The sequence below is a fragment of the Silurus aristotelis genome, assembly GCF_946808225.1.
Source record: "Silurus aristotelis genome assembly, chromosome: 9".
NCBI lineage: Eukaryota > Metazoa > Chordata > Actinopteri > Siluriformes > Siluridae > Silurus > Silurus aristotelis.
Window position 1 is genome coordinate 21,247,327 of NC_139582.1, and position 17,474 is coordinate 21,264,800.

Here is a 17,474-nt window from a genome sequence, read left to right on the forward strand (position 1 = left end):
TCAGGGTCGACATTTCAATGCTTCTCGCGCCCATGAAACTTCACCACCTTGTGGAAATGCAGGTTGATTCGAAGTTTTCAGTCGACTGGAGTTTCTCAATGGATGCCTTGAAGGTAAAAAGAAGATTTTTCAATGCACTCGCTATTTCCTCATAGTAACTTCTCATTCTGTGAAGCTCAACAGCCTTGTGCTGAACATCACAGTGATATTCCTCGGTCTTAAAGAATTCGGCCTGTGAGTTACCTAATATTTATAGCCCTATGAAACAGTAATGATAAAAAAAAAAAGAAAAAAAAGAAATTATAATCATCAATGGAAATAGACTTCATAATAATATTCTATTGTTATTAATCGATAAAACTGCATTTCCAGTTTTTTGACGGCCATCAGAGCATCTTTGTGAATTTCTATATCAAAAGTTCAAACAATAAATATAATGCTTTGCTCTGCAAATATACAGGTAGCCCCTGACCTATGAAATACATGGGGACCGGAAAAGTGTTCGTGAGTCGGGAAGAGTGAGACTCTACGATGCGTTCCGAGGAACCCCCGAGATATATAACCAAGCCATACATTCTACGTATTTTTTAAGATAAATGCAGTTTTTTTTTTTTTTCGTTTTTTTCTGCCGTGGAAACAAAACTAGCAAACACTAAAATCACAACGGAAAAAAACAAAAACAAAACACTGTAGGAATACCGTACGGTATACGTCTTCTCACAACTTTGCGCAAAAGAAAAACGGTCCCACAATGCATGCCTGGTGGGCGTTCTTCTTCTGCGCACTCTGAATAGCGTGCAAAGGGTTAAGAAACTTTTCTTTAATATATTTTGATTTTCTTTGGCTGTGTTCATATCTCAGAAAATTCGTAAGTCGTGCGCACACACACACACACACACACACACACACACACACACATTACACAATTCATTCTCTGACTTTTTTGTTTGTTTTTTCCATTTCAACAGACTTGCATGCATAAATGTGTACCGAGTACATTTCTGCTCTTCGTTTAGAACGGCGTTGCAGCAGGGGCATAGCGCACTGTTGTCTTTGCAGAATGCTCCCACACAGAACTCCATTTCACGTCTCACTGTTTCTTACTCCTCTGCATTGCGTGCTCAACAACTGCACTGCACCCCCCCTCTGTGGAGGGCTCAAAGTAACAAACAAGCAAGCAAGCAAGCAAACAAAAACAAATAAACCAAAATAAGAAGTTAGGCTAATGGATGATGTAGCATTAACAGTAGATCATTAACAAAGCTGATACCAGCGACAGACCAACTTAAAACCCAACTCATCTTATTACCCCCCCATGCCCACTTTTCTCCTTCACCCCAAAATCTTCTCTGTAAGGAAGAAAGACGCGCACACGTGTACGCACGCATGCTGCGGCACGGAACGACACGGAGAAGGAAAACACTGGAATGTTACTGAGCCTCATTCTGGCCTACTAACTGATTAAACCATTTAACATGTGGTAACACCCAAGATCTACTTTTTCAAACGACAACGTGAACATACAAGCACCTGACGATAATTAGCAACTACTATACTAACTACTGTAATATTTGTGATGAAAGAATAAGTAATCTCTGGGCAAACAGCAAGAAGCCGGGGTCAACAAAAGTCGTCCGTTTATTTGTAAATGGTACGATGCCCCTTTCATAAATAGCTGAATTACACCACGGCACCTCATTTGCTTGCACTTTGACCATCATGACCAGCAGCCATAATAGAAAACTTGCCGGATGAAATATTGACATTACCAAGCAAAGGCTGGTGGGCTCTCCAAATATTTAAATAAAGCATATTAAGAAATACACAACTTCTGTCTAAATGGTGCTCAGGGACAAATTTGTCGCGATTTTCGCTTGGTAAATTCTGCATCCATGCAGAAATCATAATACATGCGTTTGTTTGGATTTTTGTAACAAAGATGTCATTCGGGATTGAAAGAAAATATGAAATGGTAGAGTTGTTCTGCTTCAGAACCTCACAGTAGATGTTGGAATCCATGTTTCCCTCAAAAAAAAAAACGCAGCTCTCCAGTACCAGCAGCACTCATGCAGCCCCAGACAATGATGCTACCACCACCATGCTTGAGTTAAGGCAAGACATCATTTTCTTGGTTCTCCTCACCACGGTATCGCCACACATGCTGGACATCATCTGAACCAAACACGTTTATATAAGTCTCATCAGACCACAGGACATGGTTCCAGTAATTTATGCTCTTGACAGGTTGCCTTTAGCAAACTGTTTGCAAATCATCATAATACATGCGTTTGTTCGGATTTTTGTAACATATCTAAGATATCGGGATATCATTTTCGGGATGGAAAGAAAATATGAAATTACCATTTTGTGATCTTGAAAACTTTGCATTATATTGGCTGTGAATATTCGATTTATTTGGGGCGGTGTCGCGGTGTTATCAAGTTGTCCCTGTGTTATAGATAATTACCTCAACGTAGACTCACACAAGTTCTTTTTCTTCAGAGGTCCTTAACCCCCTGGTGTCTGACCCACACTCATTTCCCAATCGCATCCCTCTGGATTTACCTCAAATCGAGCTGTATTTCAGCACAGAGGGACGTGACTATACATGAGACCATCATTGTGTAAACATGTTATATTGCTACCTCTGGTTGCATTTCTAGAATATTCACACAGATTCAGAACCCTTGTTTTGACATCTAAATGATTCCTGACCACAAACTCCATCCCTCGGATCGTCAACGGCCCAAAGAGGAAAGACAGGTTTGACAGTGACCCATGGCCACGATATCATGCATCGTTGTCGTTTTCTCCCCATATTCTACATACCTACTACATCGGTTGTAAAAGAAAAGGAAATAGGTTCACAATTGTATCATGGTAGACCAAACTCTTTATCTGTCCAAGGATCTTACTCTCTTTCTTTAGCACTGCCAGGCTAGCTACATTTTCTTATTTATTTATTAAGAAACCAACACAAACAACCTAGAAATATCATTCTCATGAATACAGATTTGTACATGGGTTTTTAATGAATTTCTCCTTTTATTTTCATCACCGGCTTTTGAGAGTGCTCGTTCAACTGGCAGTGAAACGCTGATAGTTTCCGGTTATCGTCACACTCCGAAAATATCAAACCATTACCATTTTGTGTGTGCAGGGGCTTTTTTTTTGAGGGATGAGGTAGAACAAGAAGTGTCATATGACCAGTGCGATGAATAATTTATATACACGATTAGACGTTTTCTCGTCTGCGACTCTGATTTTAATGCTTAAGTGGCTTAAGCTTACAGAGCCTTAGATCCTTCTTATAAGTCAATCGTTTATTTGATGGCACTGATCCAGAGTTCTGAAATGGGGGTATGCATGTATGTATGTATATATATATATAAAATTAGGGGTGTAACAGTACATAAAGTTTAAAATTCATTTCGGTTCAGTATACATGTATGGAATGCAAACCCTTTTAACATTCGCATTATATTTCTAATCTCAGTTCCCTCAGGAACGTATTAAGTGGCGGATCGCAAGTTTGTTTAGTCTCCGCCTCGTGCTTTGAGTGCATATTTGTATTATTATATAACTTAAAAAACATGCACAACAATGCCGGGGGTATAAAAAATAGAATAAAAAAAATAATTTCAAAGAACAGAGTTAGCGCAGTGTCACTGTACTTACTCCGTACTGGAAATACGATTTGTTTTGAGCATGCATGAAAACGCAAAAGAAAAAAACTTAGAACTAGCATTAACCAAGGCATGACTAGCGGCTAACGTTAGCGCTATGGATTCTTTTAGCTCTTTTTTTTTTTCTTAAAAGAAATCCTGACAATTCCACATATCGAAGGAGTGAATGAGTGAAGGATGGAAGGAATGAAGGCATTTGTTAAAGTATACTGAAAAAAACAGTTAAGTACATTATATCTTTAGAAAAATTTATATTTAATGCCACACACGCGCTCTCTCTTACACACACACACACACACACACACACACACACACACACACACACACACACACACACAAGTAGGTGTATTATCCAAATGGGGTCTAACAAACTATTTTAATTTTTCAATTTATTTAATCAATTTAATTTGTGTCAATTCAATTTACTTCTCAATTTCCACAGTGTATTGCATTAATTTGATTTATTGTCGCTTATTTTTTATTAGGTTATAAAATATTATTTTATATTATTTAACCAAGCTGGCATTTTATTTAAAATTGCTTTGAAAATGTAAACTGTTAATCATCACAAATGTTAATAATAATAAACTTGATGTTAAGAATAAACTATTTAATGTTTTGCATTTCTTCCCCCTAACCGTACCGAAATTGTCCTGACCAGTGACTTAAAAACGAACCATGAATTTTGTGTACCGTTACACCCCGTACAGTATCTCACAAAAGTGAGTGCACCCCTCACATTTCAGCAACCATTTGATTATATGTTCTCAAGGGACAATACTATAGAAATGAAACTTGGATATATTTTAGAGTAGTCAATGTGCAGCTTGTGTAGCAGTACAGATTTACTGTCTTCTAAAAATAACTCAACATACAGCCATTATTGTCTAAATAACTGCCAACAATAGTGAGTACATCCTAAGTGAACATGTCAAAACTATGTCTAAACTGTCAGTATTTAGTGTGAGCACCATTGTTATGTAGCACTGTCTTAATCCTCCTGGGCATGGAATTCACCAGAGCTGCACAGGTTGTTGCTGGGATCCTCTTCCACTCCTCTATAATGACTTCACAGAGCTGCTGGATGTTACACACATGGTGCTTCTCCACCTTACAGTTGAGGATCCCCCACAGGTGCTCAATAGGGTTCAGTTCTGGAGACATTCTTGGCCACTTCATCGCATTCACCTTCCTCAGCACGGCAGTTGTCATCTTGGTGTTAGGAGTCGTTATGTTGGAAAACTGCCGTTCAGCCCAGTTTCTGAAGGGAAGGTTGTTCTGCTAAAGAATGTTCCCTCAAAAGAACCGCAACTCTCCAGTACCAGCAGCACTCATGCAGCTCCAGACCATGATGCTACCACCACCATGCTTGAGTTAAGGCAAGACATCATTGTCTTGGTTCTCCTCACCATGGTGTCACCACACATGCTGGACATCATCTGAGCCAAACATGTTTATATAAGTCTCATCAGACCACAGTACATGGTTCCAGTAATTTATGCTCTTGACAGGTTGCCTTCAGCAAACTGTTTGCAGGCTTTCCTATGAGCCATCTTCAGAAGAGGCTTCCTTCTGGGACAACGTGTGTGGCGTATGGTCTGAGCACTGACAAGCAGAACTTCCGCTTCTGCAACCTCTAAAGCAATGCTGGCAGTGCTCATGCTTCTGTTTTCTAAAGCAGCTTCTGCACCTTATGCACAGCCCGAGGACTCAACTTCTTTAATGACGCTTGTGAGATCTGTTCAGAGTGAAACCCGTCTTGGAAAACCTCAGTATGACCCTGACCACTGTACTGTAACTCAGTTTCAGGGTGTTACCAATCTTCTTAAAGCCTCTGCAGTCTTTGTGGAGAGCAACAATTCTAATTCTCTTCACCATGAGGTGTCATGTTGAACATCCAGTGGTCAGTATGAGAGAATTGTACTCAAAGCACCATATTTTAACTGCTCTAATACAACATACACAATTTTATTATGGTCCTATCAAGCAGACAAAAACAGGAACATGATGAATAGGACATGTGGCTTTGCATGGTTACATGACATACAGCTGTTATCACTTAGGGTGTACTTACTTTTGTCGATGTTATTTTTTAGAACATTAAATCTATACTGCTATACAAGCTGCACATTGACCACACACACACACACACACACACACACACACACACACACACACTATATATATATATACACACACACACACACACACACACACGTAACGATACACAAAATTCACGGTTCGGTACGCACCTCGGTACTGTTGGGGGACGAAAAGCAAAACATTAAAATGCTTGCCTTTTTTTTTTTTTTTTTTTTTTTTTAAACGCAGTTTATTATTATTAACTATGTTCCCAACAAAAAAAAAAAAAGGATTGCATTTGATACATGTGTACCGAACCGAAAGCCCTATACTGCCAAATTACTGTGTATGTATATATTATATATTTTGATTATAGATATATAGTGTATATTATATATTAGATTCAAAAGACTGAAAAATTGTATATATATAATATATATAATATACTAGATGTGGGATATTATACTTTAGTAAGGTGTAGTATTCTATTCTATACTGTAGTTTACTATAGTATAATTTATTGCGCTGTAGTGTAGTAAACTGTACTGTAAGTTAATATATTCTAGTATAATATCCTGCAGTGTAGTGTAAAATACTATACTATAGTACTGTAGTATAATATACTGTAGTGTAGAATACTACACTATAGTACTGTGGTATAATATCCTGCAGTGTGGAATACTACACTATAGTACTGTGGTATAATATACTGCAGTGTGGAATACTACACTATAGTACTGTGGTATAATATACTGTAGTGTAGAATACTACAATATAGTACTGTAGTATAATATACTGTAGTGTAAAATACTACACTATAGTACTGTGGTATAATATACTGAAGTGTGGAATACTACACTATAGTACTGTGGTATAATATACTGTAGTGTACAATACTACACTATAGTACTGTGGTATAATATCCTGCAGTGTGGAATACTACACTATAGTACTGTGGTATAATATACTGTAGTGTAGAATACTACAATATAGTACTGTAGTATAATATACTGTAGTGTAGAATACTACACTATAGTACTGTGGTATAATATCCTGCAGTGTGGAATACTACACTATAGTACTGTGGTATAATATACTGCAGTGTGGAATACTACACTATAGTACTGTGGTATAATATACTGTAGTGTAGAATACTACAATATAGTACTGTAGTATAATATACTGTAGTGTAAAATACTACACTATAGTACTGTAGTATAATATACTGCAGTGTGGAATACTACACTATAGTACTGTGGTATAATATACTGTAGTGTAGAATACTACACTATAGTACTGTAGTATAATATACTGCAGTGTGGAATACTACACTATAGTACTGTGGTATAATATACTGTAGTGTAGAATACTACAATATAGTACTGTAGTATAATATACTGTAGTGTAAAATACTACACTATAGTACTGTGGTATAATATCCTGCAGTGTGGAATACTACACTATAGTACTGTGGTATAATATACTGTAGTGTGGAATACTACACTATAGTACTGTGGTATAATATCCTGCAGTGTGGAATACTACACTATAGTACTGTGGTATAATATCCTGCAGTGTGGAATACTACACTATAGTACTGTGGTATAATATCCTGCAGTGTGGAATACTACACTATAGTACTGTGGTATAATATACTGTAGTGTAGAATACTACAATATAGTACTGTAGTATAATATACTGTAGTGTAAAATACTACACTATAGTACTGTAGTATAATATACTGTAGTGTGGAATACTACACTATAGTACTGTAGTATAATATGCAGTGTAGTGTAGAATACTACACTATAGTACTGTAGTATAATATACTGTAGTGTGGAATACTACACTATAGTACTGTAGTATAATATACTGAAGTGTGGAATACTACACTATAGTACTGTAGTAAAGTGTAGTGTAGAATACTATAATACTTGTATACTATTCTGAAGTGTAGAATACTACACTAAAGTACTGTAGTATAATATGCAGTGTAGTGTAGAATACTACAATATAGTACTGTGGTATAATATACTGTAGTGTAGAATACTACACTATAGTACTGTAGTATAATATACTGTAGTGTAGAATACTACACTATAGTACTGTAGTATAATATACTGTAGTGTAGAATACTACACTATAGTACTGTGGTATAATATCCTGCAGTGTGGAATACTACACTATAGTACTGTGGTATAATATACTGTAGTGTGGAATACTACACTATAGTACTGTAGTATAATATACTGTAGTGTAGAATACTACACTATAGTACTGTAGTATAATATACTGTAGTGTAAAATACTACACTATAGTACTGTAGTATAATATACTGTAGTGTGGAATACTACACTATAGTACTGTAGTATAATATACTGTAGTGTGGAATACTACACTATAGTACTGTAGTATAATATGCAGTGTAGTGTAGAATACTACACTATAGTACTGTAGTATAATATACTGTAGTGTGGAATACTACACTATAGTACTGTAGTATAATATACTGAAGTGTGGAATACTACACTATAGTACTGTAGTAAAGTGTAGTGTAGAATACTATAATACTTGTATACTATTCTGAAGTGTAGAATACTACCCTAAAGTACTGTAGTATAATATACTGTAGTGTAGAATACTACACTATAGTACTGTAGTATAATATACTGAAGTGTGGAATACTACACTATAGTACTGTAGTAAAGTGTAGTGTAGAATACTATAATACTTGTATACTATTCTGAAGTGTAGAATACTACACTATAGTACTGTAGTATAATATACTGTAGTGTAGAATACTACACTATAGTACTGTAGTATAATATACTGTAGTGTGGAATACTACACTATAGTACTGTGGTATAATATACTGTAGTGTGGAATACTACACTATAGTACTGTGGTATAATATACTGTAGTGTGGAATACTACACTATAGTACTGTGGTATAATATACTGTTGTGTAGAATACTACACTATAGTACTGTAGTATAATATACTGTAGTGTAGAATACTACACTATAGTACTGTGGTATAATATACTGTAGTGTGGAATACTACACTATAGTACTGTGGTATAATATACTGTAGTGTGGAATACTACACTATAGTACTGTGGTATAATATACTGTAGTGTGGAATACTACACTATAGTGCTGTAGTATAATAAACTGTAGTGTGGAATACTACACTATAGTACTGTAGTATAATATACTGTAGTGTGGAATACTACACTATAGTACTGTAGTATAATATACTGTAGTGTGGAATACTACACTATAGTACTGTAGTAAAGTGTAGTGTAGAATACTATAATACTTGTATACTATTCTGAAGTGTAGAATACTAGACTATAGTACTGTAGTATAATATGCAGTGTAGTGTAGAATACTACACTATAGTACTGTAGTATAATATACTGTAGTGTGGAATACTACACTATAGTACTGTAGTATAATATGCAGTGTAGTGTAGAATACTACACTATAGTACTGTAGTATAATATACTGTAGTGTGGAATACTACACTATAGTACTGTAGTATAATATACTGTAGTGTGGAATACTACACTATAGTACTGTAGTAAAGTGTAGTGTAGAATACTATAATACTTGTATACTATTCTGAAGTGTAGAATACTAGACTATAGTACTGTAGTATAATATGCAGTGTAGTGTAGAATACTACACTATAGTACTGTAGTATAATATACTGTAGTGTAGAATACTACACTATAGTACTGTAGTATAATATGCAGTGTAGTGTAGAATACTACACTATAGTACTGTAGTATAATATGCAGTGTAGTGTAGAATACTACACTATAGTACTGTAGTATAATATGCAGTGTAGTGTAGAATACTACACTATAGTACTGTAGTAAAGTGTAGTGTAGAATACTATAATACTTGTATACTATTCTGAAGTGTAGAATACTAGACTATAGTACTGTAGTATAATATGCAGTGTAGTGTAGAATACTACACTATAGTACTGTAGTATAATATACTGTAGTGTAGAATACTACACTATAGTACTGTAGTATAATATGCAGTGTAGTGTAGAATACTACACTATAGTACTGTAGTATAGTGTAGTGTAGAATACTATAATACTTGTATACTATTCTGCAGTGTAGAATACTAGACTATAGTACTGTAGTATAATATGCAGTGTAGTGTAGAATACTACACTATAGTACTGTAGTATAATATGCAGTGTAGTGTAGAATACTACACTATAGTACTGTAGTAAAGTGTAGTGTAGAATACTATAATACTTGTATACTATTCTGAAGTGTAGAATACTAGACTATAGTACTGTAGTATAGTGTAGTGTAGTGTAGAATACTACACTATAGTACTGTAGTATAATATACTGTAGTGTAGAATACTACACTATAGTACTGTAGTATAATATGCAGTGTAGTTTAGAATACTACACTATAGTACTGTAGTATAATATACTGTAGTGTAGAATACTACACTATAGTACTGTAGTATAATATGCAGTGTAGTTTAGAATACTACACTATAGTACTGTAGTATAGTGTAGTGTAGTGTAGAATACTACACTATAGTACTGTAGTATAATATGCAGTGTAGTGTAGAATACTACACTATAGTACTGTAGTATAATATACTGTAGTGTAGAATACTACACTATAGTACTGTAGTATAATATGCAGTGTAGTTTAGAATACTACACTATAGTACTGTAGTATAGTGTAGTGTAGTGTAGAATACTACACTATAGTACTGTAGTATAATATGCAGTGTAGTGTAGAATACTACACTATAGTACTGTAGTATAGTGTAGTGTAGAATACTATAATACTTGTATACTATTCTGCAGTGTAGTATACTGAACTGCACTGCAGCATACTATACTGTAATATAATGTACTGTACTGTAATGTAATATAGTGTAGTATGAACTGGGAACTCCTGACTCTTCCCTGTACTTAGCTTGGCCCTTAATCGGAATGTAAACACTACACACAAACATTAGAACAACGCCATTACAAACAAACAAAAACAAAAAAAATGCTCTTTGTGGGGAAAGAATTAAACCTAAGACAGTGTCGAAACAAAACTAGCCAGATAGGTAGCATGCTAGGAACTTTATAAAAAATAGAAATAAAGAGATGGAGACTGCAAACACACATGATTGCAGTGAGCCCATAAATCGAGCTCAGTGTAAACCCAACCTGACACCGGTTTCACTTTAATACTCCGATTCCACACACTTGCGTTCATTTTGCCATGAAAATTACATTCCTGCAAAAAGACGGTGCTGTTTAATGCTAGCGAGCCACGATTCTGTTTACCAATCGCGGTGGGTGTGATCACGATTTCTGCAACTGTTTATATCGAGAGGGAAAAAAAAACACAGCAACCCAAAAGCCTTTTGTAATAAAGCTTAGTTCTAATGTAAAAGCCACCGACTCATCACGAGCACAAGACAATAAGCACGAGCACACACACAAATCCGGACTGGAACAAAAGGAAGCGTTGGCCATTTTTGCATCCGCATTATTCTGCGTCTCAAACAAACTCTAAACGCGAAGCTTTTTTCCGAAATTATTGCTTACTTACGCGTTTAGAGGATTCTGAATGACAGCCGCCATTTTGCCCCACTGTAACGGAATAGCAGCGGAGGCAGCGCAGATCTGAGGGAGAAGCCCGAGAACAAACGACCAATCAAGAAGCAGTGTAAGAATTCCGACCAATAAGCCTTTATCTTTGGTGGACGAGGCGTGGTCTTCGTGTCTGAGCTGTCAGCCTGAGAACGCCCATGTTTGAAAGGTATTTTAAAGGGATTTCCTTTGTGCAGTGAAAACAGGCCAATAGTGGCAAGTTTAATGAAGAGCCCCTGAAATGCGCTTCATCTCCACAAAGCCCTCTTCAGGACAGACATGACCGCGTTTAACCTCTTCAACTACAAGTCAGTTTCAGAAATATACCTGTCAAAGATTAAATATCCAACTGAAATTCCTCATTCAAATTGGTGTAATACAAATAACAGCATTTCTATCATTTTCCCAAACATGCAATTATCCAGTATTCCCAAACACACGCAACTCTCAAGTATTCCCAAACACACGCAATTCTCCGGAATTCCCAAACACTCGCAATTAGCAAGTATTCCCAAAGATTTGCAATTCTTCAGTATTCCCAAATACATACGTCTCTCCAGTATTCCCAAACACATGCAATTCTCCAGTATTCCCAAACACTCGCAACTCTCCTGTATTCCCAAACACACGCAACTCTCAAGTATTCCCAAACACTCACAATTCTCCGGAATTCCCAAACACTCGCAATTAGCAAGTATTCCCAAACACTCGCAATTCTCCAGTATTCCCAAACACTCGCAACTCTCCAGTATTCCCAAACACTCGCAACTCTCCAGTATTCCCAAACACACGCAACTCTCCAGTATTCCCAAACACACGCAACTCTCCAGTATTCCCAAACACACGCAACTCTCCAGAATTCCCAAACACACGCAACTCTCCTGTATTCCCAAACACATGCAAATCTCAAGTATTCCCAAACACTCGCAATTCTCCAGTACTCCCAAACACTCGCAACTCTCCAGTATTCCCAAACACATGCAACTCTCAAGTATTCCCCAAACACTCGCAATTCTCCGGAATTCCCAAACACTTGCAATTAGCAAGTATTCCCAAAGACTTGCAATTCTCTCCAGTATTAGAACAAACACTTAGAGTTCCCCAGTATTCCCAAACACTTACAATTCTCCAGAATTCCCAAATACATACAGCTCTCAAGTCTTCCGAAACACATGCAATTCTCCAGTATTCCCAAACACATGCAATTTTCCAGTATTCCCAAACACATGCAACTCTCCAGTATTCCCAAACACACCAATTATCCAGTATTCCCAAATACATACAATTCTCAAGTCTTCTCAAACACTTACAATTCTCAAATCTTCAAAGGATGAAAGGATCATAATAAAGGATGTTGAACAGCACAAGCAGACAGCAGAGAATTCTGCATCGAGGTCACAGCGTTGGCTGAGGTCTTGGCTCCATTGCGGCCTTTGCTGTGGTCAGGACACTCGGACACCTTTTTCTCACCAAGAAAAATGCTATGTTAAATAGACAGGGACATTTTTCATCCAGGTCATTTGTGCCTATAGGTTTGTCCTCTCAAAATGAAATTCAGACTTAGCCATCCAGAGAACATTAAGTGCATCTAGGCCTGGTATGTCCTCCAATGGAGACTACTTCTTGAATAGCATGGACTTCTTTGGTTGGATCCAGTGAATCGCCCAATAATATTTCACAGTGAGACTACCTTTCTGCACTAGTCCAGTTCTTTATACTCATGAATCAAGGAATTGTTACTAGAGGTTTCTAGATCACGACATTCTCTCACCCATGTGAAATTATGTAGAGAATCAAACCACAGGCGCAGGCACTTCCTTCACAATTATTCCGAACAGTAGAACAGATCTGGTCCCTCTGTTGTTCTGTGGTTAATTAGGAAGCAAGCAAACCGTAGTAAGTGAATTTCCTGCACGCCAAATAAAATTGTTAGACAAGAATTGAAGTAAAAAGTATGAATCCATTAGGATTAGAACTCGCACACTATTACTATTACAGCGTGCAGTGTCTATAGCTTCATCTCTTACAGTTACCTCTGAGGAAAAGCATGTCTTTTTTGGATTACACACACTTGTCAAGCACTCAACATGACCTCACTCTCGTTTGTTCCCACATACTTAACAGACTTCATACGCTCTACCATTCTGGCAAGTTCATGCATCAGCTGTTCCATCCAAATCCATGGTAAAAAGCATTCTATTTATTGAATTTTTTTTTTTTTTTCAAATTGTACATTAGGCAACATACAGAATGAATCAGACAACAGCATTTAAAATGCACAAAATATTTTTTAATGGAATAAATGTCTTTACATGTCAAAGGATAAGGGAAATATTACAACATGCTACTGCACGTCAGAGATACGTTTCCAAAAGGAAAGAGGATCCAGTAATGTCTGCAGAGAGAATGTCAGATTTCAGACAACGGAAAATAAGCTCTTTTAGGAGAGCAATACAAATAAGGGAGGGAAAAAACACACCAAGGGGGGAAATGTGACGTCAATTCAACAAGCACAATAAAAAAAAAAAACTACAAGAAAATGTTTAAAGACTTTGAGAGAAAAAAAAAAAAAAACATGCTGCTGTCTTTTCAGGTGTCATTTTTGTTTTATAATAAAGATAAAAATGATTAAAGAAAAGTAAAACACGTTTTATAAATCAGTTTAAAAGATTAAGGACTCCTTTTAATGAAGGTCATGTGGCATTTACTCCAATAGATGGCAACATTTCACTCATTTATAAAAAAAAAAAGAAGAAAAAAAAAAATGTTGGAAAAAATTTTTTATGTAAAAAAAAAAAAAAAAGCAAATTATTTACAACAGCTACATAGCGCTCTGCCAAACCCCCCTTGCTTCTACATCTTAAAATGGTTTAATACATCTTAAAATGACTATCCAACAAATAAATATTTTTTTCAAAATAAGTTTTCTTTTTATGGGGCAATTGTACAAGAGAGGCTGTTAATTTATTTGTATACACAATAAGATATAAATATTTACCCGATGGCACCAACCGTCTCTCAGTACTCCATCATCCTGCTGTAAAACAAGTACTGTAGCTGATATACAGTAGGTCAAGTTACTCATAAGGCTGTAGATCACATTTGCATTGATCTTTCATAGTGGTCACTTTGAATAAGGACCTTAAAGGAGTGATTGAGTATCACTGACCAGGTACCTCTAAGATGAGTATATTATTTTCATTAAGTGGTTATGCGAGTTTGAAATTCTGCTAACTGATAAAATAAGGCTTAGAAATGGTTTCCACAGTGTCGTCAACAAGCATGACCCTCAAACAGCCACCACATAATCCACCCGTCTCCAAGTGTTTATTAATATCCGTTATTCTCACACAGGTTTGAACTGCATAGCATAGTGGACTTGGTCGTAGCGTTTCTTTGCCATTTAAAAAAATTGCAAATAAAAAACATTTATATAGACTGAGCAAATGACCATTTTACAGCCCTGAACCCACAGAATTTGTTTAAGAACATCACATTATAGAGAGCCAAAGAACAGTGAGGAAGTGACCAATAAAGCAAATTAACGAGGCACAGGAAATTGTCCTATGAAACGGTTGAGTGGGGCCTGGTACTGTGGGGTGGGAGTGGTGGTGGGGGGCATGCACACATACCCGCCCAGAATTCAGGACGAAGGAAACACATGCAGGGGCTTTTATTATGACTTTCAGTTCGATCCCCATGACCACTTTAGAACCATAACCATTCATGTATATAAATATGATCGTGACTCCTCACAGTATATGTATGACTGTAGGGAGTCATGTTGTTGAATCATCGTGTGATTAATCATATTGTATTTTGAGTGTGGCAATATGGCACTGGAAGGTCACCGAGTCAGTTCATGTCGATGGTGTTAAAAACCCATTCTGTGAATTTCTTCAGTTTGGCCAAGGCGTTCTGAGATTCCTCCTGCAGCCGCTGATTGTCGACCCTCAGACTCTGAATCTGGGCCTGCAAAGAGGCTTTCGCGTCCTTCTCCTAGGTCAAAAAGAGATTGCAAAATCAAGCTCTCGCACATCAAAAGAATACACACACACAAAAAAAAGGTTAATCTGAATCCTCAAATTTAGCTTCAAAGTGAACGTATAGATGGGAAATAAAGGGTTTTGCTAAGATTTTTATTTCAAAACTCTCCGGAGTAATTCGTGACTCGTGTGGTGCAGGCTAACAGACCAAATCGTTCTGTTTTACATCCTTTAATCTGGTGTCTTTCGCCCACCTTTTTCAGATCCTCCTGCAGCAGTTTCAGCATAGACTCCAGCTGACTGACCTTCCCAATCAGACTGGCAGGACTCTCACTGAGCAGAAACACACAGCACACCACCACCACCACAGGAATATGGTTAAACATGTTTATCTTGTTTCCAATATACTTGTCAAAACATTGTCATTTAACCGTGAAACACGTATTATGAGATTTATTATGCTGTAGATATCGAGGGATGCCTCAATAATGCTGTATAGAATACGGAATATGATTATGACCACATTTTTTTTTGGAACGCAGCAACACTGATGTACGTCTGTTTAGTGGTTAAGGCATTGGACTTTGGATCGGTAGGTTACTGCTGGGCCCTTGAGCAAGGCCCTTAACCCTCAACTGCTCTGTTGTAAGTCACTCTGGTTAAGGGCATCCACCAAATGCCGAAAATGTAAAATGTAATAGTTGCTTGTGTTTGCAATGTTACTCAGTATCTGCGACGGCGATCAAGCCGACCGTGCAGACACGTAGCAGAGACTGTATTTAAAAACAGAATGAATTGCACCTTGACACCCCCCTAAGCAAAGGACACCTGAAGAATGCGGGTCTCAGTACTTACAAGTTATACAATTTATACACCATAAATTATTATGATCAGGTTTATGACTTTGCTTTGACTGCCATTACATGTGAAATGCACCACACCACTGCAACATTTGCTTAATACCAAGTAGTACTTTTCAGTATCAATGCTAAGACAAGCCATGCACCTGAATGAGATGTGCTGCTGTAAAGAGGGCTGAGTTTCCATCGTCTGGGAGCCGGGAGAATGCGTCTCTGACCTAGTAGTGGCGTCTTTTGCTGCCAAGAATGTTGCTCTTTGAACTACGGATACGAACGGAAAGAGAAAGAAGAAACGTCATCGGAGAGAATTGCTTTACGATGCCTCTGAGAATCGGCGCTTTTGAAGGGAACACTCATCCTCCTCTCTGGAGTGTTTAATGCTAAAGTTATTCTCTTGTCAGCAAGCCAACAAACTGAAGAGACACAGCTACTTAAGAGAGACAATTACATAAGTGCTGGGGGAAGAAAATGGCAGCTAAAAGGTTTAAAAGATGAACCAAAGGAACAAAGTTTCTGTAAAAGCAAAAGTAAAAGAAAAAAGAAGCAATGTTATTCCTACGCTGAATAATCTTACATATAGAAATGGCACCTTGAAACAGGACATTTATAAAAACGCTTCATTTCTTACAAATCAACAAGTTTTAACTCAGATAATTGATCCTAATTGTGTACTTTAGTAGTCAAATGTTTCTAGAATTCTTCTTGAAACACATTTACATAGCGACAATTAAAATAAGTCATGATCTCTAGAGCCCTCTGTTGTCTAATATGTGAACTGCAAGCAGTGTAATTGGTGGAGAGAGACAGAGTTTAGCAGCTCGACTCTGGCTAAAGCAGAAGCTGATAACAGGCCTAGGAAAATAATTTAAAAAAAATGTTAATAAAGATACTAATGAGTCTCTATTATACAGGAATCTTTCAAATCAGTTCCAAGCATCGTTATAGATCTATATACAATTTAGAACTACAAACTGCAGTTTTGCAGCTTAGATTTGTGAACAAAGTGGTCTAAGATAACATGAATACCTTCGAACGCTTTGGCTGCATCCACTAGGTCGGACCAGTCGAGTCCGCTGTCTGCGCTGGCATCAGGAAGGGGGATGAGGCCGGGGTCCTGCTGCTGTTTCCTGCACGGTGCAGCCTCAAAAACACTGCCCTCTGTAAATGTAAGGTCACCTAGTGAAAGAGCAAAAGATGGATAGATGTTTGTCACTGCAAAC

At 37.0% G+C, this 17,474-nt stretch overlaps 2 protein-coding genes across 4 annotated transcripts in view; both read right to left on the reverse strand.

The window, feature by feature from the left end:
* Positions 1 to 11,465, reverse strand: part of LOC310731115 (zinc finger protein DPF3-like) — a 33,517-nt gene extending 22,052 nt beyond the window's left edge. For both annotated transcript variants that reach the window (XM_083550509.1, XM_083550508.1), the window contains exon 1: positions 11,368 to 11,465. In XM_083550509.1, the coding sequence (XP_083406635.1) occupies positions 11,368 to 11,399 (32 nt within the window). In that variant the 5' untranslated portion in view covers positions 11,400 to 11,465. The remainder of the gene's footprint in view (positions 1 to 11,367) is intronic.
* Positions 11,466 to 13,676: 2,211 nt separating this feature from the next.
* The window catches only part of LOC310731069 (signal-induced proliferation-associated 1-like protein 1), a 54,277-nt gene continuing 50,479 nt past the window's right edge, over positions 13,677 to 17,474 (reverse strand). For both annotated transcript variants that reach the window (XM_083550412.1, XM_083550411.1), the window contains 4 exons: positions 17,281 to 17,430; positions 16,401 to 16,515; positions 15,649 to 15,727; positions 13,677 to 15,407 (listed from right to left, as the gene is read on the reverse strand). In XM_083550412.1, coding sequence (XP_083406538.1) covers positions 15,264 to 15,407; positions 15,649 to 15,727; positions 16,401 to 16,515; positions 17,281 to 17,430 — 488 coding nt within the window. In that variant the 3' untranslated portion in view covers positions 13,677 to 15,263. The remainder of the gene's footprint in view (positions 15,408 to 15,648; positions 15,728 to 16,400; positions 16,516 to 17,280; positions 17,431 to 17,474) is intronic.